Source organism: Arachis stenosperma, chromosome 10 (genome assembly GCF_014773155.1).
Source record: "Arachis stenosperma cultivar V10309 chromosome 10, arast.V10309.gnm1.PFL2, whole genome shotgun sequence".
NCBI classification, from domain to species: domain Eukaryota; kingdom Viridiplantae; phylum Streptophyta; class Magnoliopsida; order Fabales; family Fabaceae; genus Arachis; species Arachis stenosperma.
Window position 1 is genome coordinate 60,363,233 of NC_080386.1, and position 27,913 is coordinate 60,391,145.

A 27,913-nucleotide genomic window follows, 5' to 3' on the forward strand; every position below is an offset into this window, starting at 1 on the left:
GAAAAATCCACTTCCGGGCCCACTTGGTGTGTGCTTAGGCTGAGCAATGAAGCATTTTCGTGTAGAGACCTTTTCTGGAGTTAAACGCCAGCTTTCATGCCAGTTTGGGCGTTTAACTCCAAGTTTTATGCCAGTTCCGGCGTTTAACGCTGGAATTTCTGAGGCCGAATTGCTACGCCGGTTTGGGCCATCAAATCTTGGGCAAAGTATGAACTATCATATATTGCTGGAAAGCCCAGGATGTCTACTTTCCAACGCCGTTGAGAGCGCGCCAATTGGGCTTCTGTAGCTCCAGAAAATCCACTTCGAGTGCAGGGAGGTCAGAATCCAACAGCATCTGCAGTCCTTTTCAGTCTCTGAATCAGATTTTTGCTCAGAACCTTCAATTTCAGTCAGAAAATACCTGAAATCACAGAAAAACACACAAACTCATAGTTGATGTGTGGAAAACGATCCAACACAAAACTCACCGGCAAGTGTACCGGGTCGCATCAAGTAATAATAACTCACATGAGTGAGGTCGATCCCACAGGGATTGAAGGATTGAGCAATTTTAGTTCAGTGGGTGATTTAGTCAAGCGAATCAAGTTTTGGTTGAGTGATTTGTGTTTAACAGAAAGTAAATTACAGTAAATGTAAAGGGGAGAGGGAAAACTGCAGTAAATTGAAGAACAGAATTGTAAATGTGCAGAATCTTAAAGAGCAAGAAAGTAAATGACTGAAACTTAAAGTGCAAGAAACTTAAATTGCAGTAACTTAAATGGCAAGAAAGATAAATTGCAAGAAAGAAAAAGGGAATTGAGGAGTGGGATTGCAAGATCTAAACAAAGAAGAAGTAAATTGCAATAGTTAGTTGAGCAGAATTTAAATCATAAGCAATAAACATTCAAACAGAAATGAAACAAAATGTAGCAGAAGTTCACAGAAGAACCAAGAGTGAATTATGATCTCAGGATCCCAAGGGCTTAGGTAGCAGAGCCTAAAACCCAATTTCCTTCCCAGATTTGGATTCACTAAGCAATTAACAGAAAATTTAGGAAGAAGCAGTAGAAGAACAGAATTTAGATTGAATTATGCAGGAAATAAAGTGCAGAGAGCTTGAATGGGAATTGGGACAGAATTTCCCCAATTTCACACACCCAATACTCAGAAAACAGAAGAGTAGAATTGCCCAAGGGAGTTGAGGAAGGAGATCACTCAATTCTCCTTTGATCCTCTTAGTTCTCGGTCAATTCTCTCAATGACAATTACAAAAGCTCAAAAGAAGGGTGAAAGTAGAATTTCAAAGCCAAGGTAAAAGTGAAAATTCAAAAATGAGCATAAAGGTCCTAATTACATCAAACTAAGTCCTATTTATACACTTTCTATTCTTGGATTTTGGGATTTGGATGGGCTTTTGGATTGGTGAAGAAATGAATTCAAATTAATTTTTAATTTGAATTTTGGCCCAAAAACCACTCCCAGGAGGCTGCCCTGCCCTTGTGGAGGGCAGGGCAGAAAATTGATGCTTGGTGCTTGGAGTTGGTGCGGCCATGATGCGTCTTGGTGCTGCGTGGTGCGCGTTTGGCACGAGGTTGGTGCGCCAGAGGCTGTTGCGCGTGCGGTTGGTGCTTCTTGATGCGCACACTCACGATTCTGCCCTGCCCGCGCCAAGGGCAGGGCAATGATCCTTCCTTCATGGCTCGTGTTCGAAACTGGGCGGAGGCATGCACGCTAATTATTTTCTTGGTTTCTTGGCACGCTAGTCACCCTTAGTCTTTGGCTTCCTCATGGTTCTTTGTTCGAACCTTGTGGCTTGCATTGTTGACATTTTTACCTTGATTTTCTTCCTCATGGAGCCCGATCCTGCTCTTCACAAGGGTAGGGCAGAGTTTGCTTCTCTTGGCTCCAAGGCACCATTTTGTGCTCTGCCCTTAGAGTGGGCAGGGCAGGGTTGCCTTTGCTTGCTTGGTCACTTAATGCTGCCCTCCTAGAGGGCAGTCTGCCCTTGTGGAGGGCAAGGTTGCTTCCTCCATTGTGATGCGGCACGCTTCTCTCCCCTTTGGCCACGCTTTCCTTTTCTTGTGTCACGCTTCTTAGGCCACGCTTTTCATTTTCTTTTCTTTTCTTCACCTATAATAAACCAAACAACCACTCAAAGTATCACTAATTTCAAGAGGCTTATAAATCAATTAAAATGCAATTAAAATTAGCTTAAACCTCATGATTTAACATTAATTTCATAGTGGTTGCTTGATTTAGAGAAGTTGTGCATTTTCACTCCAAATCACTTACTTAGGATGCAAGAAAGTGCATAAATGCTAACAAAACAAGTGAGATTAGCTTGAAAAATGGGTATATGATGACTTGTCATCACAACACCAAACTTAAACCTTGCTTGTCCCCAAGCAAGCATCAAAACTAAGAGAAAATGGAATGAATAAGAAGAGTGTATATATCCTTATTATGCAGATAGCAGAACTTGGTCTATGGAGCATTTATGCAGACAATGACACTCATTTATTGTTGCTGCTGCATAATACACATTTTGCATCAAAAGTTTGCTAGACTTGCTGTTATAAGACTCACTTTTTACTCACTCCCTTGATAACTTTTCTTAGCTTACAAAGCTTAAACAAGCTTATTACTCTTTTATAGGTTGGGTGTCAAATGCTGCAGCATAGCCTTTGGCTTTATTTTCTTTTCTTTTGCTCAACATCCTTCCACCACAGACACTTAGCTCATTAATTCTTCCTAGGATCATTGATGCCCAGCATCTCTTTGGATCACTAAGTGCTTTGTATCTGAGTTGCTCTTTATTGTGGATTTTCAATTGGCCATCCCAAATCAGTTGATCTAAGTGACCGGGTTTCAAAATACCCCTTAGAATTTACTCATCCAAGCAGATCTCAGTACAAGAACACCACAGGCATTTGTCCTAAGGTTCAAACCATTGGTGTCCAACCTTTATTCTTTGTTTTTCTTGCCATTTTGGCTTTTTCTTTCCCTTTTCTTTCTGTTTTTGTTACCAAGGGTATTTCATCCTTCATAAAAGTCTTTGTAACAGCAAGTTAACTCACAATTGAATGAGAATGATATTATGCAACACTTATTTCATGAGTTATGCATTTAATCAAACACATGTGCCACCACTAACTTCCATTCATACTCATGCAACATTGGATATTTTACTTTTCAATTCAAACCAAACTCTTTTATTTAAGCATATGGGAAACAAAGCAATATTTAAAGCTAAGTGATGGATACAAGCATTATGCAAACTTGACATTTTTCTAGCTATTTATTAACTTAACTAAAATGAAAAGCAAAGAACAGAAAATGCATAAAGTAAAGAAAATAAATGATGGAGGCATATCATGTTTCAGACATGCATCTCCTTATTAGAGACATGGAAGAAGAAGTATGAAAGAACTTTGCCACCTTCTAATGGTCATGGCTGCTGCTTGATTCTCCCTTCTTCTTCTTTCTCTTTCCTGTCTTGGAGTAATCTTGGATCTCTTCTCCAGGACATCTTCTAGCCCACACAGAATCTAGGAGTCCTTTGAGCCCAAAAGTTTCTAATGCGTTAAAGGTTGACTCAGTGTATTGACGAGATTTTGCTTGTTGCTTGGCTAAGAATTCAGGGCATTGCTCAAATGGCTTGATCTCAGGATTGAGTGTTGGCAAATTGTGGGTCAAGTACTCCAACCTTGCTTGCATGTTTTCATCATACTCCATTCTTTGTACGTGTCTAGCTTCTCCCAAGGTATGATGAACATTCTTCCATTGATACAGGTTGTGACTGTATTCCGATGCTTTAGCTTGACTGAAATACAGCTTATCATATGATTCCTTGAATTCTTTGTATTGCTCTTTCTGCCCTTCAAGGATCTGTGCTTGAAATTCTTGCTGCTGAGTCATCATTTGTTGTTGCCATCTCTCTTGTTTCTCCTCCATTTGATGCTGCCAAGCTTCTCGTTCTTCCTTTTCTTTCAAGAATTGTTCCATAAATTCAGGGTGGGGCTCTCGATATTTCTCTTGGCCCTCCTGATTTTTGCCTTGTGGCTCTAGATATTTCACTTGGCCCTCTTGATTTTGGCCTTGTTCGGCCTGCATAAGTTGATTTTGACCTTGTTGAGCCTGCATAAGTTGATGAGATAATTCTTCAATTGATCTTTGCAATTGGCTCATATCTATGGCATTATAAGCCTGATTTCGTCCTTCCTCTCTTTGTGATCTCCTTTGTCTAGGAGCTACCACCCCTTTTTGATTTTCTTCTTCATTAATTCCCTCCATGCTCTTCTTGGTAATCCATTTTCCTACTTTCACTTTTGTTGTATCTTCATCTTCAAAGATCACATTGGCTCTGTTACATAGCCTGAGAATGGTACTTGGATGCCCAAGACCTTTTGATTTGCTTGTGCTATTGGCCATTTCTTGAATGCTGTCGGCTATGAGTTGTGCAACATTGATCTCACCTCCATGCAAGATGCAGTATGTCAATAATGCTCTTTTGATTGTGACCCAAGATGCATTTCCAGTAGGAAGGATAGATCTCCTCACTATTTCAAACCATCCCTTAGCCACAGGAGTAAGATTTATCCTCCTTATGTGACTTGGAGCTCCCTTTGAGTCTCTTTCCCAATCTGTATTTTCCATGCATAGCCCCTGCAGAATTTCATCAGGATTGTTTTCCCTTTGCAATCTGGCCTCATAACTAAGCTCTGGATAGGTTATGGTTCTCAACTTGAGAGCTCTTGTGATAGCAGCTGGGCTAAAACTCACTTCAACCCCTCTGACATAACTTGTGTAGGAAGCACTATTTTTGCTTTCTTTTGCAGCATTTGCATAGAACTCCTTAATCATTACTGCACTGATGTCAGTCAGAGGAGCACACAAGAGTTCCCACCTTCTTTCTCTAGTAATCTGCCTCATGATGGGGTATTCTCCTTCCCTCAAATCAAGGCCTTTCTCATAGATGACATTCTTTGCCTCCATGAACCTATGATATCTCCCTTCATGGAATTGGGATCTAAACTTTCTTGCATCAAATGATGGAGGTTCGGTCACCATAGGTTCTTGTCCCGGCCTTCTTTGTGAGCTTGAGGATGCCATTGAAAATTAAAGTGGAAAGAAAGAGGAAGTAAGAGTAGAAGGAATAATGTGTTGTGTTTGGGGTAAACTTTGGTTCGGTTTAGATATGTGAGGAAAGGAAATTAAGTTGGTTTTGGAAGTGGAAGAGAATATGGTTTTAATGTGAAAATGGCTTGAATAAAGGAGAGTGTATGCCGTGTGGTGCAACGGCTATTTATAGGCCATGTTTCCAAACTTTTCAACAAAACCACAATGAGTGGATGAGGAGGGGACCGTGAGTGTTTATGGAGGGCTGAGATTGGTTTGCTCATTCAAAGAATGCATGAAATGGACGACTTGCATGCATGGTTGAGGCTTGACAAGGATCCTCCTCCCATTGGCTGCATGCACTTCGGTGTCCAATGTTGCATGCATGCAGATTTTGTTCCCCATGAGCACGCTCTCCTAGGCACATGTGACCTCCCTCACATAGCTCCCCCTAGCCGTGGCCCCTCCTTGTGTTTGTCTCAATCTTCTTTTCCTGCATGAATCAAACAGCTAGCTTAGAATATAGCATAACCGTGGCAACTTATTTGCAATAATGAAACAAATTGTTTTGTTTTGTTTAATAGAAAAAGAAAAATTTTGTTGTGATCAATTGTGTCCTTAAATAAAATATTAAAAGTTGGTGAACACCAAACTTATATTTTATTAAGGGGATGGCTTAACAATACAAACCATTCTCACAATTGATGCATTTTTAAAACAAATTGATGTATGATCTCTTATCTGTATGGTTTTGAGTCCATGATTGGAAAATGATCCCCTGAATCTTGTTGCATATGCGGACACCAAACTTAGTGTTTGGTCACATGCTTTATCAAAAGTCTTATGCACAATGAAATTGGGTGTGCCTTAAGGCACACCAAACTTAGAAGTTTGCCATGTGCTTCAAAATGACATGTGCATTTACCAGGCATGAAAATTCAAAACCATATTTAGAAGAGTCATAGCTTATTAAATAGAAGAAAAGACAGAAATCTTAAACCATGGGTTGCCTCCCATGAAGCGCTCTTTTATTGTCATTAGCTTGACATTAACCTCCCTTTAAGGTGGTTGATGTTGGTGATGTCTCAGCTTGTCACCTCTCACTGTCAGCTTTCTCTGAGTGCTTTGATGCTCAATTTCCATATGCTCAAGAGAACGAATTTGGTTGACAGTGTAATAATCTTCTGCTCCCTGCTGTTGGTATATTAATTGCACCTTATCACCCTTAGAGAATCCTTCAGTTGGGATTTTCTTGTTCTTCCACCCTCTGTGAGCTTTCTTCTTATTATTCATCTTTTTCTTGCTTGTTATTTTTCCTTTCTTAGCAGTTACTTGAGTGGTGATGCTTTCCTTTTTGTTGATCACCCCTGCTTCCTTGTGAATTCTTTTTTCTTCTTGTATCTGTTTGTTTACTTGTTCCACTTCCTTTTCAGTTGATTGCTTTGGAAGGAGATCATCACTTATTCTGCTTGTTTCTTCATCCCTTTGGAATTCTGGGAAAACTTTCAGGATGATGCTCTCCTCATGCATCCTAAGGGTTAACTCTCCTTGCTCTATGTCCACAATGGCTCTAGCAGTGGCCAAAAATGGTCGACCAAGTATTATGGAGTCATTTTCATGTTCTGAAGAATCCAGAATCACAAAATCTGCTGGATAGATAAACTTGTCAACCTTGACTAAAAGGTTCTCAATCAGCCCTTTAGGGTGTACTATTGATTGGTCCACCAATTCCAAAGACATCTCTGTTGGTTTCACTTCCTCTATGCCAAGCTTTTTCACTAGAGAATATGGGATTAGATTTATGCTTGCTCCTAGATCGCACATCCCCTTGTTGATAAACAAGTTCCCAATAGTGCATGGTAGGAAGAATCCTCCAGGATCTTCAAGCTTGAGAGGAAGTCCCTTTTTGATGAGTGCACTACATTCTTCACTAAGCATCACAGTTGCCTTCTCATTCCAACTTCTTTTCTTGTTGATGAGTTCCTTTAGAAACTTGGCATACAAAGGCATTTGCTCCAAAGCCTCTGCCAAAGGTATGTTAATCTCTAACTTCTTGAAAGTTTCAAGAAATTTGTGGAAGTGCTGGTCCTTTGTTTCCTTGTGAAATCTTTGTGGGTAAGGCAGTGGTGGTGTTGAGCTCCTCACCACTTGATGCTGTTTTGGAATTGGTTCCTCCATGATTTGCTTGCCTTTCTTTAAATTCTGTGGCTTGTTATCTTCCTCTGTGACCTTTTCAGAAGCACTCTTGCTTATCTTGTCTTGGTTGATGGTTTCATCCTTCTTTGTTGGCTCAGTGTCATTCTCCATAAGCTTCTTTGTTGCTCCTTGGTCACCATCTGTCAACACCCTTCCGCTTCTTAGTTGCACAACCTTGCATTCTTCCTTTGGGTTGGGAATGGTGTCACTAGGTAGTGAACTTGATGGCTTCTCAATAGAGATCTTCTTAGAGATTTGTCCAATCTGCCTCTCTAGGTTCTTCATGGAGGCTTCTTGATTTTTGTTTGTCAATTCTTGGCTCTTCATTAGTTTCTCCATGAGTACCTCTAAATTGGTGATTCTTTGTGAGTCTTGAGAGATGGTTTGATTTTGGGGTGTTGATGGATGAAGATAAGTGTTTTGGTTAGTTGGGTGGTTATTGGGTGGGTATTGGTTAGAATTTGGGTAGTTGTTTTGTGGTTTTCTGTATGAGTTTTGGTTAGTGTTTGGCTGGGAGTTATGGTTTGTGTTTTTCCAATTGTTTTGGCTTGTGTTTCTTTGCCATGGTTGTTGATTTTGGGTATGGTTGTCTCCCCATCTAAGATTAGGATGGTTCTTCCAAGATGGATTGTAGGTATCACCATAGACTTCATTTGTTCCAGGATTTTGGTTGTGCATGTATTGGACTTGCTCTTGTTGTTGCTCTTCTTGAGTTTCTTCACTTTGCACCCAAGTGGTTGGAGGTTGGCTTGTGGTGCTCACTGCTGCTACTTGCAAACCATCAATTCTCTTAGCCATTTGTTCAAATTGTTGTTGAATCTGCTGTTGCATCATCTTGTTTTGAGCTAAGATTGAATCAACTCCTTCCAACTCCATGACTCCTCTTCTCTGTGATGGTTGGCGTTGTCTTTGATGAGCAAAGAAATATTGGTTGTTGGCCACCATCTCAATAAGGTTTTGAGCTTCCTCTGTGGTCTTCATGAGTTGTAAAGAGCCTCCGGCAGAGTGATCAAGAGCTTCTTGAGCTTTAAGAGTGAGTCCCTCATAGAAGTTTTGCAACTTATCCCACTCAGTGAACATCTCTGGTGGACACTTCCTCAATAGAGCCTTATATCTCTCCCATGCTTCATATAAATTCTCGGCCTCCAATTGAGTGAATGTTTGAACTTCTGTCTTCAACCTTAGGACTCTTTGAGGGGGATAGAATTTAGCAAGAAACTTGCTCACCAAGTCATCCCAAGTGTTGATGCTTTCTTTTGGAAAAGTTTCTAGCCATTGAGTTGTTTTATCCCTGAGAGAGAATGGGAAGAGTAGCAACTTGTAGCTATCGGGGGGCACACCATTTGTCTTCACTGTGTCACAGATTCTCAAAAAGGTGGACAAATGTTGGTTTGGATCCTCCAAAGGTCCTCCTCCAAAAGAACAATTGTTTTGCACTAGAGTGATGAGTTGTGGCTTGAGTTCAAAGTTGTTTGCATTGACATTGGGAGGAAGAATGCTACTCCCACAATGCCTAGCATTTGCAAATGTGTATGAGGCCAAGACTCTTCTCTGATGTTGATTATTGTTGGCTCCTCCTTCAGGTTGAGTGGTATCTCTTTCCATGTCTTGGAATTCCTCCTCAGATTCTTCTTCTTCTCCAACAATGTTCTTCCCTCTTTCAGCTCTTCTGATTCTCCTAAGAGTTCTTTGATCAATTTCGGAGATAATGGGGGAAGCTCTTCCTATACCTGACATACAAACACACAACAATAAACACACAAACCCAGAAAATTGACAAAACTTCAATCTATTGCTAGAATGAGGTTTTGGTTAGTTTAAGCAAAGTTTCAAACAGTTAGTGTGTCAGTAAGAGTTAGAATAACAGAAAAGAAAAAAAAATGCTTAATCTAGATCTCCACTTCACTTAATCATTGTCAATCTATTTCAATCCCCGGCAACGGCGCCAAAAACTTGATGTGTGGAAAACGATCCAACACAAAACTCACCGGCAAGTGTACCGAGTCGCATCAAGTAATAATAACTCACATGAGTGAGGTCGATCCCACAGGGATTGAAGGATTGAGCAATTTTAGTTCAGTGGGTGATTTAGTCAAGCGAATCAAGTTTTGGTTGAGTGATTTGTGTTTAACAGAAAGTAAATTACAGTAAATGTAAAGGGGAGAGGGAAAACTGCAGTAAATTGAAGAACAGAATTGTAAATGTGCAGAATCTTAAAGAGCAAGAAAGTAAATGACTGAAACTTAAAGTGCAAGAAACTTAAATTGCAGTAACTTAAATGGCAAGAAAGATAAATTGCAAGAAAGAAAAAGGGAATTGAGGAGTGGGATTGCAAGATCTAAACAAAGAAGAAGTAAATTGCAATAGTTAGTTGAGCAGAATTTAAATCATAAGCAATAAACATTCAAACAGAAATGAAACAAAATGTAGCAGAAGTTCACAGAAGAACCCAAGAGTGAATTATGATCTCAGGATCCCAAGGGCTTAGGTAGCAGAGCCTAAAACCCAATTTCCTTCCCAGATTTGGATTCACTAAGCAATTAACAGAAAATTTAGGAAGAAGCAGTAGAAGAACAGAATTTAGATTGAATTATGCAGGAAATAAAGTGCAGAGAGCTTGAATGGGAATTGGGACAGAATTTCCCCAATTTCACACACCCAATACTCAGAAAACAGAAGAGTAGAATTGCCCAAGGGAGTTGAGGAAGGAGATCACTCAATTCTCCTTTGATCCTCTTAGTTCTCGGTCAATTCTCTCAATGACAATTACAAAAGCTCAAAAGAAGGGTGAAAGTAGAATTTCAAAGCCAAGGTAAAAGTGAAAATTCAAAAATGAGCATAAAGGTCCTAATTACATCAAACTAAGTCCTATTTATACACTTTCTATTCTTGGATTTTGGGATTTGGATGGGCTTTTGGATTGGTGAAGAAATGAATTCAAATTAATTTTTAATTTGAATTTTGGCCCAAAAACCACTCCCAGGAGGCTGCCCTGCCCTTGTGGAGGGCAGGGCAGAAAATTGATGCTTGGTGCTTGGAGTTGGTGCGGCCATGATGCGTCTTGGTGCTGCGTGGTGCGCGTTTGGCACGAGGTTGGTGCGCCAGAGGCTGTTGCGCGTGCGGTTGGTGCTTCTTGATGCGCACACTCACGATTCTGCCCTGCCCGCGCCAAGGGCAGGGCAGAAAATTGATGCTTGGTGCTTGGAGTTGGTGCGGCCATGATGCGTCTTGGTGCTGCGTGGTGTGCGTTTGGCACGAGGTTGGTGCGCCAGAGGCTGTTGCGCGTGCGGTTGGTGCTTCTTGATGCGCACACTCACGATTCTGCCCTGCCCGCGCCAAGGGCAGGGCAATGATCCTTCTTTCATGGCCCGTGTTCGAAACTGGGCGGAGGCATGCACGCTAATTATTTTCTTGGTTTCTTGGCACGCTAGTCACCCTTAGTCTTTGGCTTCCTCATAGTTCTTTGTTCGAACCTTGTGGCTTGCATTGTTGACATTTTTACCTTGATTTTTTTCCTCATGGAGCCCGATCCTGCTCTTCACAAGGGCAGGGCAGAGTTTGCTTCTCTTGGCTCCAAGGCACCATTTTGTGCTCTGCCCTTAGAGTGGGCAGGGCAGGGTTGCCTTTGCTTGCTTGGTCACTTAATGCTGCCCTCCTAGAGGGCAGTCTGCCCTTGTGGAGGGCAAGGTTGCTTCCTCCATTGTGATGCGGCACGCTTCTCTCCCCTTTGGCCACGCTTTCCTTTTCTTGTGTCACGCTTCTTAGGCCACGCTTTTCATTTTCTTTTCTTTTCTTCACCTATAATAAACCAAACAACCACTCAAAGTATCACTAATTTCAAGAGGCTTATAAATCAATTAAAATGCAATTAAAATTAGCTTAAACCTCATGATTTAACATTAATTTCATAGTGGTTGCTTGATTTAGAGAAGTTGTGCATTTTCACTCCAAATCACTTACTTAGGATGCAAGAAAGTGCATAAATGCTAACAAAACAAGTGAGATTATCTTGAAAAATGGGTATATGATGACTTGTCATCAATAGTAAAGTCCAGAAAAGTGAATTTTAACTAAAAACTAATAAAAATATACTAAAAACTAACTAAAAGATACTAAAAACATACTAAAAATAATGCCAAAAAGCGTATAAATTATCCGCTCATTAGTATCTGTGAGGCTCCATGAGAGCCCTCTGTCAAGCTACTGACATTAAAGAAGCGCTTGTTGGGAGGCAACCCAATGATTATATTTTATATATTTTCTGTTGTTATTTTACGTTTTTTTATAGGTTGATGATCATAAGAAGTCACAAAATCCATTGAAAAAGCAAAAACAGAATGAAAAACAGGAAGAAAAATAGCACACCCTGGAGGAAGAACCCACTGACGTTTAAACGCCAGTGAGGCTAGCAGTTGGGCGTTTATCGCCCAGTCTGGCACCATTCTGGGCGTTTAACGCCAGAAAGGGGCACCAGACTGGCGTTAAACGCCATAAAAGGGCAAGAACCTGGCGTTAAATGCCAGGAATGGGCACCAGCCCCGCGTTTAACGCCAGAAATGGCTCAAAACGTGATTTTGAATGCCATTTGGTGCAGGGATGACTTTTCCTTGACACCACATGATCTGTGGACCCCACAGGATCCCCACCTACCCCACCACCACTCTCTCTCTCTTCTTCACCCATTCACCAATCACTTCAATACCTCTTCCCCAAAAACCCCTCACCTATCAAATCACATCTTTCTCTTCACCACTCACATCCATCCTTCATAAAACCCCACCATCCTCACCCTTCAAATTCAAACCACTTTCCCTCCCAAACCCACCCATAATGGCCGAACCCCATCTCCCCCCTCTCCTATATAAACCCTTCTTCACCCCTTCATTTTCACACAACCTAAAAACCACTTCTCCCCCTCTTTGGCCGAATACAAAGTCACTCCCTTCTTCCTCATTTCTTCTTCTTGTACTCTCTTCTTTCTTCTTTTGCTCGAGGACGAGCAAACCTTTTAAGTTTGGTGTGGTAAAAGCATTGCTTTTTGTTTTTCCATAACCATTTATGGCATCCAAGGCCGGAGAAACCTCTAGAAAGAAGAAAGGGAAGGCAAAAGCTTCCACCTCCGAGTCATGGGAGATGGATAGATACATCTCAAGGGTGCATCAAGACCACTTCTATGATGTTGTGGCCTTGAAGAAGGTGATCCCCGAGGTCCCCTTTTCACTCAAAAAGGGTGAATATCCGGAGATCCGCCATGAGATCCGAAGAAGAGGTTGGGAAGTGCTTACCAACCCCATTCAACAAGTCGGAATCTTGATGGTTCAAGAGTTCTATGCCAATGCATGGATCACCAAGAACCATGATCAAAGTGTGAACCCGGATCCAAAGAATTATCTTACTATGGTTCGGGGGAAATACTTGGATTTTAGTCCGGAAAATGTAAGGTTAGCATTCAACTTGCCCATGATGCAAGGAGATGAACATCCTTACACTAGAAGGGTAAACTTTGATCAAAGGCTGGACCAAGTCCTCACTGTCATATGTGAAGAGGGCGCACAATGGAAGAGAGATTCAAGAGGGAAGCCGGTCCAATTGAGAAGGCATGACCTCAAGCCCGTGGCTAGAGGATGGTTGGAGTTCATTCAACGCTCAATCATTCCCACTAGCAACCGGTCCGAAGTTACTCTAGACCGAGCCATCATGATTCATAGCATCATGATTGGAGAAGAAGTGGAAGTTCATGAGGTCATAGCCCAAGAACTCTACAAGGTGGCGGACAAGTCTTCCACCTTGGCAAGGTTAGCCTTTCCTCATCTCATTTGTCACCTCTGTTATTCAGTAGGAGTTGACATAGAAGTAGACACCCCCATTGATGAGGACAAGCCCATCACCAGCTAAGGGTGGAGCACCAAAAACACTCCATTCTCCTCCATGAAATTAGAGAAGATCAAAGAATCATGAGAGAGGAGCAACAAAGACAAGGAAGAGACATTGAGGAGCTCAAGCACTCCATAAGACCTTCAAGAGGAAGAACAAGCCGCCATCACTAAGGTGGACCCGTTCTTTAATCTCCTTGTTCTTTAATTGTCTGTTTTTCGAATTTTAGTGCTTATGTTTATCTATGTTTGTGTCTTATGATCATTAGTGTCTTAGTATCTATGCCTTAAAGTTATGAATCTCCTATGAATCCATCACCTTTCTTAAGAATTGTTCTTAATTGAAAAAGAAAAGAATTGCATGAATTTTGAATTTTATAACAGTTTAATTATTTTGATGTGGTGGCAACACTTTTGTTCTATGAATGTATGCTTGAACAGTGCATATGTCTTTTGAATTTGTGGTTCATGAATGTTGGCTCTTGAAAGAATGATGAAAAAGGAGACATGTTACTGAGGATCTGAAAAATCATAAAAATGATTCTTGAAGTAAGAAAAAGCAGTGAATACAAAAAAAAAAGAGGAAGCAAGCGAAAAAAAAAACGAAAAAAAAGAGAAAAAGAAAGAAAAAGAAAGAAATAAAGTTGTGATCCAAGGCAATAAGAGTGTGCTTAAGAACCCTGGACACCTCTAATTGGGGACTTTAGCAAAGCTGAGTCACAATCTGAAAAGGTTCAACCAATTATGTGTCTGTGGCATGTATGTATCCGGTGGTAATACTGGAAGACAGAGTGCTTTGGGCCACAGCCAAGACTCAATAAGTAGCTGTGTTCAAGAATCATCATACTTAACTAGGAGAATCAATAACACTATCTGGACTCTGAGTTCCTAAAGAAGCCAATCATTCTGAATTCCAAAGGATAAAGTGAGATGCCAAAACTATTCAGAGGCAAAAAGCTAAAAGCCCCGCTCATCTAATTAATACTGATCTTCATAGATGTTTTTGGAATTCATTGCATATCCTCTTCTTTTTATCTTATTTGATTTTCAGTTGCTTGGGGACAAGCAACAATTTAAGTTTGGTGTTGTGATGAGCGGATAATTTGTACGCTTTTTGGCATTGTTTTAGTATGTTTTTAGTAGTTTGAGTTGAGTTTTAGTATATTTTATTAGTTTTTAGCTAAAATTCACTTTTCTGGACTTTACTATGAGTTTGTGTGTTTTTCTGTGATTTCAGATATTTTCTGGCTGAAATTGAGGGATCTGAGCAAAAATCTGATCCAGAGACTCAAAAGGACTGCAGATGCTGTTGGATTCTGACCTCCCTGCACTCGAAGTGGATTTTCTGGAGCTACAGAAGCCCAATTGGCGCGCTCTCAACGGCATTGGAAAGTAGACATCCTGGGCTTTCCAGCAATATATGATAGTCCATACTTTGCCCAAGATTTGATGGCCCAAACCGGCGTTCAAAGTCACCGACAGAAATTCTAGCGTTAAACGCCGGAACTGGCACCTAATTGGGAGTTAAACGCCCAAACTGGCATAAAAGCTGGCGTTTAACTCCAAGAAGAGTCTCTACAGGAAAATGCTTCATTTGCTCAGCCCAAGCACACACCAAGTGGGCCCGGAAGTGGATTTTTATGTCATTTACTCATCTATGTACTAGTTCTCTATATATAGGACCTTTTACTATTGTATTTTTCATCTTTGGATTTCTTTTGATCCTTTGATCATCTTTGGACATCTAGTTCTTAGATCATTGGGAGGCTGGCCTCACGGCCATGCCTAGACCTTGTTCTTATGTATTTTCAACGGTGGAGTTTCTACACACCATAGATTAAGGTGTGGAGCTCTGCTGTACCTCGAGTATTAATGCAATTACTATTGTTCTTCTATTCAATTCCGCTTGTTCTTTGTCCAAGATATCACTTGTTCTTCAACCTGATGAATGTGATGATCCGTGACACTCATCATCATTCTCACTTATGAACAAAGTGACTGACAACCACTTCTGTTCTACAAGCAACCAAGGCTCTAGTGTTTATCTCTTGGATTCTTTAACCGGAATCTTCGTGGTATAGGCGAGAACTGATGGCGGCATTCAAGAGAATCCGGAAGGTCTAACCTTGTCTGTGGTATTCTGAGTAGGATTCAATGATTGAATGACTGTGACGTGCTTCAAACTCCTAGCAGGCGGGGCGTTAGTGACAGACGCAAAAGAATCAATGGATTTTATTCCGGCCTGACCGAGAACCGACAGCTGATTACCCATGCTGTGACAGAGCATAGGCAACGTTTTCACTGAGAGGATGGGAGGTAGCCACTAACAACGGTGAAACCCTACATGAGCTTGCCATGGAAAGGAGTAAGAAGGATTGGATGAAGACAGTAGGAAAGCAGAGAGACGGAAGGGAAGGCATCTTCATTCGCTTATCTGAAGCTCTCACCAATGATATACATAAGTATCTCTATCTTTATCTTTATGCTTTATTCGTTTATCACTATACCCATTTGAGTCTGCCTGACTGAGATTTACAAGGTGACCATAGCTTGCTTTATAGCAACAATCTCCGTGGGATCGACCCTTACTCGCGTAAGGTTTATTACTTGGACGACCCAGTGCACTTGCTGGTTAGTTGTGCGAAGTTGTGCCATGGTATTGAGCACCAAGTTTTTGGATTCATTACCGGGGATTGTTTTGTGTAAAAGTAGTGATCACAATTTCGTGCACCATGCCACTTGAAGTCGAAGACGTGGCACGCCAACCTCTCAATGTCACTTGGGCGTGCCACTTGGTATCGAAGGTGTGGCATGCCAACCCAAGCATCTCACTATGGCATGCCACTTGAAACTGAGGCGTGGCACGCCAACCACTGAAATCAAGGCAAGATTATGGGCGTGGCACACCAGCCTTCAGTCGTGGCACGCTGGTACAAGTTTCCAGAGAGGATGAAGGAGGCCAATTACATGGGGCGTGCCACTTGGTATCGAAGGCGTGGCACGCCATTCACCATTCCTCAGTTAGGTGTGCCACTTGCACAACCAGGCGTGGCATGCCACTGTCATTCAGAGGGCAAGGAAGCATTGGGGCGTGCCGCTTGAGTCCGTGGTGTGGCATGCCAAACAGAGGAACCACTCACTCACAAAGGGGCGTGGCACGCCAGACCCTAGAAGTGCCAAGCTAATGCAACTTTCCAGAGGAGCTTAGCCAAACTCACAGCAAGGGCATGGCACGCCAGACCCTGGGCATGTCACGCTAGTTCAAGTTTCCAGAGGCAAAGAAAAGTGGAAAAAGGCAAAGGGCATGCCACTTGAGTTCGAAGGCGTGGCACGCCAACACAAGAATTCTATTATGGCCTGCCACTTGAGTTTGAAGGTGTGGCACGCCAAGGTTAACAAAGGGACGAGCGTGCCATTTGAAGGATTGGGTGTGGCACGCCAAGCTAGAAATGAAGGGCACGTGACACGCCAGCAAAGCGCCAGCCACGCGCCAGCTGAGAAGTCACGCTCATTGAGTGTTTTCTTTTCCCTCCAAAATGTAATTTTCTCTTTTCACTTTTGTAATTCTTTTATTTTACTAGGAGTAGTATAAATACCCCCAAGGAGTACTGAAGGGGGGGTTAAGTAGTCAGTTTTTAGATCCACTTTTACACTTCACTTTTGAGTACTTTTTGAGCTTTGAGTAGCTAACTTCCCTCTCATTGAGAGAGGGAGCTCTGTTGTACTTGATGGATTGATAATAGTGAAATTATTCTTCTCTTGATATTCTCTTTGATTTGCTAGAAGGAATTTCATTCTTAATGCTTAGTGTTCAATTATCTTGGGAAAGAGATTGAATGCAAATGGGTTTCATGGGAACCTTGGGAAAGGAAACATGAAACCATGCTTGAAATCCCTTCTTACACTTGAGTAGAATCTAGGTTTTGGTGTTTGGATACGTGACATATAATCCTCCCTCTACCTGGACATATAAGGGTGTGTGGTATAATCAGGGACCAAGCATATCTCTTTTCATGAATAATTAGACCAAGGAATTGGCTATTGATCAAGATATGAGAGATTGAGTCACCAAGGGATTGAGGCTCAATCAATCATGATTGCCAAGAGGTCAATGAGTTACATGATTGAAGAGGATATAAGCTAGATTTGATCCAAAGAGACAACATCTCCCAATCTCAATGAATTTACTCATTCTTATCTATCCATTTCTTTACAGTTTAATTTTTACATTCAGCAATTCCCCACTCCCATTTACATTCAAGTCATTTATGATTCAGCACTTTACATTCTACAATTTCCATTTCTGCACTTTATTGCTTTTCTTTAAAATCTAGTCATTTACATTTATGTCATTTACAATTCTACACTTCACAATCTTATTGATCCGCTTGACTAATTCATAATCAATTAAAACTGCTTGAATTTGCCAATCTCTGTGGATACGATCCCACTCCACTGTGGGTTATTACTTGGCGATAATTTTGGTGCGCTTGCCAAAAGAACTAATTCACTAATTTTTGAATGGGGTGTGAATTAGAGATCATCAAGTTTTATGGCGTCGTTGCCGGGGTTTGGCTTAAATTTGACAGTGATTAAATTGATTGGAGAGCTAGATTAAGCAATTTAAATTCCTTGTTATTTTAATTTCTTTTATTTAGCATTTTTTTATTTTTTGAGCTCTATTTCCTTCTTCTTTGATTATTCTATTCAATATCCATATTTCTACTCTTCTAACTGTTCGATCAATTGCACCACTCACACTAACAACTACTCTAACAAAAGTCATTTCTTCATCCATTTTCTTTCTTGCTTTTTTTTTACCTTTATTTGTTGTATGACAGGTAGGAGAAGTGGGGCCTCAACTTCCTTTGATTCTGAACCTGAGAGGACCTTCCTTAGATTAAGGAAGGAAGCAAGAGGGAAGAGAGTTGTTGGTGCTGAGGAAGAGGAAGAGTATTTTGAAACAAACATAGATGAGAATATGGAGAATCACCATGAGGAAGAAGTTCATAACCATGCCAGAGGAGGCCCAATCAATCATAATGGGCAAGAAAGGAGAGTCTTAGACTCCTACATCAACCCAAACCCAGGAATTTGTGGCAGCAGGATCCTAAAGCCAACAATTCATGCCAATAATTTTGAGCTGAAGGCTCAGCTCATCACACTTGTTCAGAATAATTGCTCATATGGAGGAAGTGCACAAGAAGATCCTAATCAACATCTCAACACATTCTTGAGGATATGTGATATTGTAAAATCCAACGGGGTACACCCTGACATCTACAAACTATTCTTGTTCCCTTTCTCACTCAGAGATAAGGCAGTAAAGTGGTTGGAATCATTCCTCAAGGATAGCCTAACTAAATGGGAGGAGGTTGTGAACAAATTCCTTTCAAGATTTTACCCTCTACAAAGAATCAATAGAATGAGAGCTGAGGTGCAAACTTTCAGACAACAAGATGGAGAAACACTGTATGAGGCCTGGGAGAGATTCAAAGATCTGACAAGAAGATGCCCACCAGAAATGTTCAATGAGTGGGTACAACTACATATATTTTATGAGGTACTATCCTATGAAGCAAAGAATGCAGTGGATTATTCTTCTAGAGGCTCACTCAACAAAAAGAAAAATATTGAAGAGGCCATAGATGTCATTGAGACTGTAGCTGAAAATGAGTATTTCTATACCTCAGAAAGGACTCAGAAGAAGGGAGTACGAGAAATCAATTCTGTAGATGCTTTGTTAGCTCAGAACAAGGCAATTGCAACACAAATAGCAGCCTTAACCAAGAGGATGGAGGCCAACCAAGCTTAAGTCATTCAAGACTAAACTCCTCAACAAGAAGGGAATACGCCTGAATCTGAAGGTGACTGAGAACAAGCTAATTATGTGAACAATTCATCCAGAACACCATATGAGCAACACTTTAAGACATACAACCCAGGTTGGAAGAACCACCCAAACTTTGGGTGGAGAAATCAACAGAACCACAACCAGGACCATAACAAGCCTTATCCATCAAATCAGCATCATAACCACAACCCCAACCATCAAACAAGGAACCATAAACCCTACCATAACACACAAAATACATCATACCATAACAACCAACCCATACACAACAACCTTAATCAAGATGAACCATCCTCAACTATGCAACCATGCGAAATCAAGAGCAACTTTGAGAGGATAGAGGCTGCAATAGCACAACTATCATCCCAGATTTCAGGAGCTGTCTCCACCCTCATGGACAGACAAGCACAAACTAACAGAAGGATAGATACTAATCAAGAGGAATACAGGTCAAATCTGAAAAATCAAGGCACAGCAATCTCAAAGTTGGAAGCACAAGTGGGGATTTTGTCCAAGCAAATCCCACTTCCCACACACACATTTCCCAGCAATACCATGGCTAACCCAAGAGGGGAATGCAAAGCCATAACTCTAAGAAGTGGGAAGGTTGTAGAGGAAGGAACCCCAATCAAAGATAATCATGAAGAGGTTACATCAAAGCATGGGAACAAGGATGAAGGGGAGATCCCAGCTTCACCTCCACCAAAACCAGTCTTGAAGCCCTATGTGCCAAAGGCACCATACCCACAAAGATTGAGAAAAAATGAAAAGGATGGCCAGTTCCTAGAGATCTTCAAGAGGCTCCAAATCAACATACCATTTGCTGAGGCATTAGAACAAATGCCACTCTATGCCAAGTTCTTAAAGGAGCTTATAACCAAAAAGAAGAACTGGGAGGCAAAAGAAACCATAGTATTGACTGAGGAATGCAGTGCCATCATACAGAAGAAGCTGCCTCAAAAGCTGAAAGACCTAGGGAGTTTTCAAATCCCTTGCATCATAGGGGACATCACTATTGAGAAAGCTTTGTGTGATTTGGGAGCTAGCATAAATCTTATATCCCTAACCATGATGAGAAGGATGAAGATTGAGGAAGCCAAGCCAACAAGAATGGCATTCCAATTGGCTGACAAACATTTAAGTTTCCACATCGGGTGGTGGAAGACTTGTTAGTGAAAGTAGGAGAATTCATTTTCCCTATTGCTTTCGTTGTGCTGGACATGGAAGAAGAGGCCAACACGTCAATTATTTTGGGAAGACCATTTCTAGCTACTGCTGGAGCCATCATTGATGTGCAGAAAGGGGAACTAGTCTTGAGATTGCATGAAGAGAAAATGGTCTTCAACGTCTTTAAAGAAATGAGTTACCCCAAAGAATCCATAGGAGAATGCATGCTGGTAGACACCATGGAACATATAGTTCAAGAAGTCATGGAAAAAGAACAATGTGGAGAAAGCATTGAGCTAGAACAAGCACCAGATGGAGAACTACCACAAGCAACCATGAGGAACTCAATCATGCCAACTACCACAGACAACAAGGATGTAGAGTCACCAAAACTAGAGCTGAAAGCCTTACCACCCAGCTTGAAATATGCATATCTGGGTGCTAACAACACTCACCCAGTAATCATAAATTCAAGTCTGAGTAAGGAACAAGAAGAGGAACTTATCTAAGTACTGAGACAACACAAGGATGCCATAGGCTGGACACTTTCAGATTTAAAGGGGATCAGTCCTTCAATATGCATGCATAAAATCTTACTTGAAGAGGATGCTAAACCCTCAAGACAACAACAAAGGAGGCTGAACCCAACTATGAATGAAGTGGTTCAGAAAGAAGTGTTTAAATTGTGGCAAGCAGGGGTGATCTACCCCATCTCAGACAGCCCTTGGGTAAGCCCGGTGCAAGTAGTCCCTAAGAAGGGAGGGATCACTGTTGTGGCAAATGAGAAAAATGAATTGATACCCACAAGGATAGTGACCGGATGTCGTATGTGCATTGACTACAGGAAACTTAATGAAGCCACCCGGAAGGATCACTTTCCCCTACCATTCATGGACCAGATGCTTGAAAGACTTGTAGGACATGAGTATTATTGTTTCCTGGATGGATATTCGGGCTATAATCAAATTGTTGTAGACCCCAAGGATCAGGAAAAAAACTTCATTTACTTGTCCATATGGTGTCTTTGCTTATAGGAGAATCCCCTTTGGATTGTGCAATGCACCTGTAACATTCCAAAGGTGCATGCTCTCCATTTTTTCAGATATGATTGAGAAGTTCATAGAAGTATTTATGAACGACTTCTCTGTGTTTGGGAACTCATATTCTGATTGCCTATACCATCTTGCTCTTGTGCTAAAAAGGTGTCAAGAATCCAACCTGGTTTTAAATTGGGAGAAGTGCCATTTTATGGTGACCGAAGGGGTGGTTCTTGGTCACAAGATTTCAAAAGATGGCATAGAAGTAGACAGGGCAAAAGTTGAAGTAATTGAAAAATTACCTCCACCTTGCAATGTCAAAGCAATCAGAAGTTTTTTGGGACACGCTGGGTTTTATAGGAGGTTTATTAAATATTTTTTAAAGATTGCAAAAACCCCTTAGCAACCTACTTGTCTCAAATACTCCCTTTCTTTTTGATAGAGAGTGCATGGTAGCCTTTGATGAACTCAAAAAGAAACTCTCCTCTGCACCAATTATAGCACCACCAAGTTGGGACCTTCCCTTTGAACTAATGTGTGATGCATCTAATTTTGCTGTTGGTGCTATTCTAGGACAGAGGAAAGACAAGCTAGTACATGTTATTTACTATGCTAGCAAGGTCCTTAATGAGAATCAAAGGAACTATACCACCATGGAAAAAGAACTTTTAGCCATAGTTTTTGCTTTTGATAAGTTTAGTTCATATCTCATTGGCTCAAAAGTAATTTCCAGATGAACAATTAATGATGATTCGAGTAGCCCTTTGGTTTGCAGACATAGCTAACTTCAAGGCTATTGGTGAGCTACCAACTAACATCAATAAGCACACGAGGAGGAAGCTAATCAAGGATGCCAAACACTACATCTTGGATGACCCCTATTTGTTCAAAAAGTGTGCTGATGGTGTCTTAAGAAGGTGTATATCCCATGAAGAAGAGCAGGAAGTGTTATGGCAGTGCCATGGGTCAGCATATGGAGGTCACTTCAGTAGAGAAAGGACAGCAGCAAAAGTGCTTCAATCCAAATTTTACAGGCCAACAATGTTTAAGGATGCCAAGGAAATGGTGTCAAGGTTTGATGAATGTCAAAGAGCTGGTAATCTAACCATGAGGAATGAGATGCTGACATTAAGATTTTTGCCAGTAAAGAAGTACATAAAAATAGTCGCGTTGTAGATATAGTCTCTAAACCGACAGAAATCCCTTCGTACAAACGTTTGGGTGTCACAAGTAACAAACACCTTTAAAAATTGTTAACCGAGTATTCAAATCTCGGGTCGTCTTCTCAAGGAACTGCAAGGGAGTATGTTCTTATTATTGGCTATAAAGGTTGTAATCGGGGTTTAGAAGATGAGAAGCAAGTGATTTAAATGACAATTAATTTAAATGGCGATTAAAAATAATTAATAACTGTAAAAACAACTTTTGGCAAGGTAAGAGAAATTGGAAGTCCAACTTGGTGATCTCTCTCAATAATAATGAAAGTTGTATCTAATTTCCACTTAGTCAACCTTTAAAGTAAAGGAAAGTCAAGGGACTAATTAGTTGACCTTCGAATCCTATTTATTTCCTAAGAAAAAGTTGGGATTATCGAAATTCAGTTCAGTTAGCAAGATAACGATTATCAATTATGTTGAGTTTGATAACTGTTGAGTTACTGATTTCTTAACCAAGACCAAAAGAGAGAGTAAATTACTGGAATAAAAAATATCTTCAAATTGGAAACAAATGATAATTAAAAGGAACAATCATAAACTGGAATACTTCAAATATCATTAATAATAATCTGTAACATGGAATAATTCATAACTTGAATCATAAAAGTAAATAATCAATTCAAGCTGGAATAAATAAACATAGTGAAAGGTAATCTTAAAACAAAGGAATATAAAACCTGGATTGAGAGTCACTCTTAAAAACAAAGAGAAGTCCTAAATCCTAAGAGAGAGAGGAGAGAACCTCCCTCAAAACTAAATCTAAATCATTGAAAATAAGAATGCGAGCTCTCCCTGAATGGATGCATTCCCACACTTTATAACCTCTAGTCTATGCTGTCTGTACTTGGATCTGGGCCAAAATGGGCTTCAGAAATCGCTAGGGGCGTATTCTGTAAATTCTGATTCGTGGCCTCTGTCACGCGTCCGCGTGGGTCACGCGGTCGCGTCATTCGGAGCTTTTCTTTGCCACGCGGTCGCGTCAATCACGTGTCCGCGTCGTATGCGTTCTGCTTAAGGCGCGCGGTCGCGTCAGTCATGCAGCCGCGTCGCTGCTTCTTTGACTTTGGCACGCGATCGCGTCGTCCATGCAATCGCGTGGGTGCCAGTTTCTTTGAAGCTCCGTTTCGTATTTTCCTTCCATTTTTGTATGTTTCCTTTTCCATCCTTTAAGTCATTCTGCCTTAGAAAATATGAAACTACTCAACACACTAATCACGGCATCGAATGGAAATAAAGGTAATTAAAATAATTAATTTTAAAGCTTAGGAAACATGTTTTTCACATACATCACATAATAAGGAAAAGAAAGTAAAACCATGCAATTAATATGAATAAGTGGGTGAAGGATTGAATAAATCACTCAAACTAAGCACAAAATAACTCATGAAATATGGGTTTATCAGATGCCACAGCAATACATACTAGAGCTGGAGCTATTTGATGTATGGGGAATTGATTTCATGGGACCCTTCCCAACCTCCTACTCAAATAGCTACATATTGGTGGCTGTTGATTATGTCTCAATGTGGGTAGAGGCCATAGCCACTGCAACAAATGATAACAAGGTTGTGATAAGCTTCTTGAGAAGGAATATCTTTAGCAGATTTGGAGTTCCCATAGCTCTCATTAGTAATGGAGGGACACACTTCTACAACAAACAACTCGAGACACTACTTCTCAGATATGGAGTAAAGCACAAAATGGCAACTCTATACCATCCACAGACCAACGAGCAAGCTGAGATCTCCAACAGAGAGCTAAAACGAATCCTTGAAAAAACTGTTGGAATCTCAGTAAAGGAATGGTCTAAGAAGTTAGACGATGCTCTTTGGGCCTACAGAACAGCTTTCAAGACCCCCATTGGGATGTCACCATACCAATTAGTATTCGGCAAGGCTTGCCACTTGCCAGTTGAATTGGAGCATAGAGCCTTCTGGGCTCTAAAACTACTGAATCTTGATGAGCAAGCTGCAGGAGAAAAGAGATTAATGTAACTCAATGAGCTGGAAGAGTTTAGAAATCAAGCATATGAGAATGCAAAATTCTACAAAGAGAACACAAAAAGGTGGCATGACCAAAAGATAGCAAGACGGGAGTTCACTGAAGGACAAAAGGTGTTACTATACAACTCAAGGCTCAAGTTCTTCCCTGGAAAACTTAAATCTCGATGGTCAGGACCTTTCACCATACTCAAAGTGTTTCACTATGGTCATGTGGAGCTCATGGAGGACAAGACTCAGAGAACCTTTTCTGTCAATGGCCATAGACTCAAACACTACTTGGGAGGCTCCTTGGAGGAGCAGAGAGTAAGCTACAAGCTTAGCTAAAGATGAAGGAATATCAAGCTAATGACAATAAAGAAGCGCTAGTTGGGAGGCACCCCAACACTTTATCCTTTTTGATTTAATTGCTTTTCTTAGAAGTAGTTTAAATTCTGTTGCTTTAGATAGTTTAATTTTCGGTAATTAGGATTAGTTTACAATTGTAGATTAGAAAGTTTGATATTAGCTTTGATAGCTAGATTTTCTTTACACTCTCTTATTTCTTTCTATTTGGGAATTGCAACTTGATGAATGCATAACTAATGATGAGTGAATGGGCTGAGAACTAGCTAAATTGCTAAGTTTGGTGTGGCCTCTCACCCACTTAATCTAGGCTTACAAACAATTAACAATTTGATTTTGAAGAGTAAGCCCAGAGATTAAGTTTGGTGTGGCCACCACCAAGGATCACATAGCAGCCCAAGTCACCCAATTTGAGAACACTTAATGCTTTGGTAAGAACATGAACATGGTTTAATGAGTTCAGAGGAATTGGAATCAAAAGAAAATGAAAAGATTGATGTTATTCCACTATTATGAACACATTAAATACACAATGATGAAACCAATTTATTTAAGATGCCAAAGAATTAAGTTTGGTGTCCCAAGTGACACCCATCAGTTGCAACCCAATTCATTCTTGATGAGAAGGAATGTGAAGGGGTTCTTTTGTCATTACTAATGGGTTCAGTTTCAATTTCAGGAGAGACGATGGGGCCTATATGGTAAACAACTCACAATGGAAGGAAGTCAAAGTGTACTTGCACTTTGGAACTCGACACACGCAGAAGACACTGTGAGAAAAGAGTTCGCGCCACTTCCCATGCTAGGCGCCACTTCCCAAAGTGGGAAAACATTTAATCCATTTTATTTCCCACCCTTCGAACCACACCATTCACCCATTATAAAAGCTTCAACCCCCATCTCCTCTCCCACTTCAACAACCCCCACACCCCTCACCTTTGCTTCTCTTTTCATCTTCTATATTTCTCATCCCCTACTTTTTCTTTTTTCTTTTTTTTTATTGGGACAATCAAGTCCTAAGTTTGGTATTGGAGTAAAACCTTGTTTTGCCTTCTTTTTCTTTCAACCCCCATTTTTTTTACAACCTCAAGCACACTCTCTCAACCTAATGGCACCACCAAAAAGCTCAGCCTCAAAGAAAAGAAAAACCAAAGAACCAACCTCTGAATCCTCAAGCTCTTTTAATGTCTACAAGTTCCTCTCCGCATTCAACCAAAATCAATTCTATGGTTGGGTGAGTGAGAGGGAAATCATTCCAGAAGTTGGGTTTCAACTAGGGAGGAATGAGCATATTGAAATCAACATTGAGATCGAAAAAAGGGGTTGGTCACTTCTATGCAACTTACCAAGGAAAGTGGTGAAGAGCTTGGTAAGGGAATTTTATGCCAACGTAGTGCCTCAACCAGGACAGCACTATGGCTACATTATCTATGTAAGGGGGAAGTCCATTGACTACAGCCCCTCTAGCATAGAAAGAATGCTAATGGTGAAGAGGACAAGCTCCACTCGGAGCTATGAAGAGAGAATGAAGCAGCAAGACCCTGGGTTTGAGAAGATCCTGAATGAAATTTGTGTGATGAATGTGTGTTGGATAAATGACAAGGATGGGATACCCAACCAATTGAGGAGAAAAGATTTGATCCCCAAGTTAGAGGGTGGCTAGAATTTGTGAGGAGGTCCCTAGTCCTTACATCCAACACTTCAGAGGTGACCATGGAGAGAGTTGTGCTCATCTACAGCATCATGAGAGGAGAAAACATCAACATGGGGGAGATGATCGCCAACAACATCAACAAAGTGGTGGAAAGCACCAGTGACAACACAAGGTTGGCATTCCCCGGCATTATACAGTGGCTATGTAATGAGGCTGGAGTTGAAAAGATCATTGATGAAGTGCTTGTGAAGCAAGACAAGTTCATAACTGTCAAAAAGATGGCCAAAGTGGTGGCTGTCCACCCACTCAACAGGGCTAGAGAACAAAGAGCTCATGCTCATGAATGATGAGCGGATAATTTATACGCTTCTTGGCATTGTTTTTAGGTAGTTTTTAGTAGGATCTAGTTACTTTTAGGGATGTTTTTATTAGATTTTATGCAAAATTCACATTTCTTGACTTTACTATGAGTTTGTGTGTTTTTTTGTGATTTCAGATATATTCAGACTGAAATTGAGGGACCTGAACAAAAATCTGACAGGAGGCTGAAATAGGACTGCTGATGCTGTCGGATTCTGACCTCCCTGCACTCGAAATGGATTTTCTGGAGCTACAGAACTCCAAATTGCACGCTTTCAACTGTGTTAGAAACTAGACATCCAGGGCTATCCAGAAATATTTAATAGTCCATACTTTATTCGAGTTTAGACAACGCAAACTGTCGTTCAACGCCAGTTCCATGATGTATTCTAGAGTAAAACGCCAGAAACACATCACAAACCAGAGTTAAACGCCAAAAACACGTTACAACTTGGCGTTTAACTCCAAGAGAAGCCTCTGCACGTGTAAAGCTCAAGCTCAGCCTAAACACACACCAAAGTGGGCCCCGGAACTGGATTTCTGCACTTAGACTTATTTCTATAAACCCTAGTAACTAGTTTAGTATAAATAGAACTTTTCTCTATTGTATTAGACGTCTTGGTTATCCTGGTTCCCTCTCTGGGGCCGGAACCAATGAACACCTTATTTTCACTTATGTATTTTCAATGGTGGAGTTTTTACACACCATAGATTAAGGTGTGGAGCTCTGATGTACCTTGAATATTAATGCAATTACTACTATTTTCTATTCAATTCAGCTTATTCTTATTCTAATATATTCGCTACACTTCAACATGATGAATGTGTTGATCCGTGACACTGATGAGCGGATAATTTGTATGCTTTTTGGCATTGTTTTTAGTATATTTTTAGTATGATCTAGTTAGTTTTTAGTATATTTTTATTAGTTTTTAGTTAAAATTCACTTTTCTGGACTTTACTATGAGTTTGTGTGTTTTTCTGTGATTTCAGGTATTTTCTGGCTGAAATTGAGGGACCTGAGCAAAAATCTGATCCAGAGACTCAAAAGGACTGCAGATGCTGTTGGATTCTGACCTCCCTGCACTCGAAGTGGATTTTCTGGAGCTA

The 27,913-nt window shown here is 40.7% G+C and overlaps 1 protein-coding gene across 1 annotated transcript; it reads left to right on the top strand.

Moving 5' to 3' along the window:
• Positions 1-19,578: 19,578 nt before the first annotated feature.
• LOC130957162 (uncharacterized) lies at positions 19,579-20,699 on the top strand. The gene is made up of 2 exons (XM_057884037.1): positions 19,579-20,053; positions 20,188-20,699. The coding sequence occupies exons 1-2, from the start codon at positions 19,579-19,581 to the stop codon at positions 20,697-20,699; spliced, it is 987 nt and encodes a 328-aa protein (XP_057740020.1).
• The last annotated feature ends 7,214 nt before the right edge of the window (positions 20,700-27,913 follow it).

Bases quoted from the DNA above. Each gene is read 5' to 3' on its own strand.
- LOC130957162 (XM_057884037.1), top strand. From the start codon at position 19,579: ATGGCTAACCCAAGAGGGGAATGCAAAGCCATAACTCTAAGAAGTGGG. The intron at 20,054-20,187 runs GTGATTTGGGAG...GGGTGGTGGAAG, and splicing joins CACTATTGAGAAAGCTTTGT to ACTTGTTAGTGAAAGTAGGA.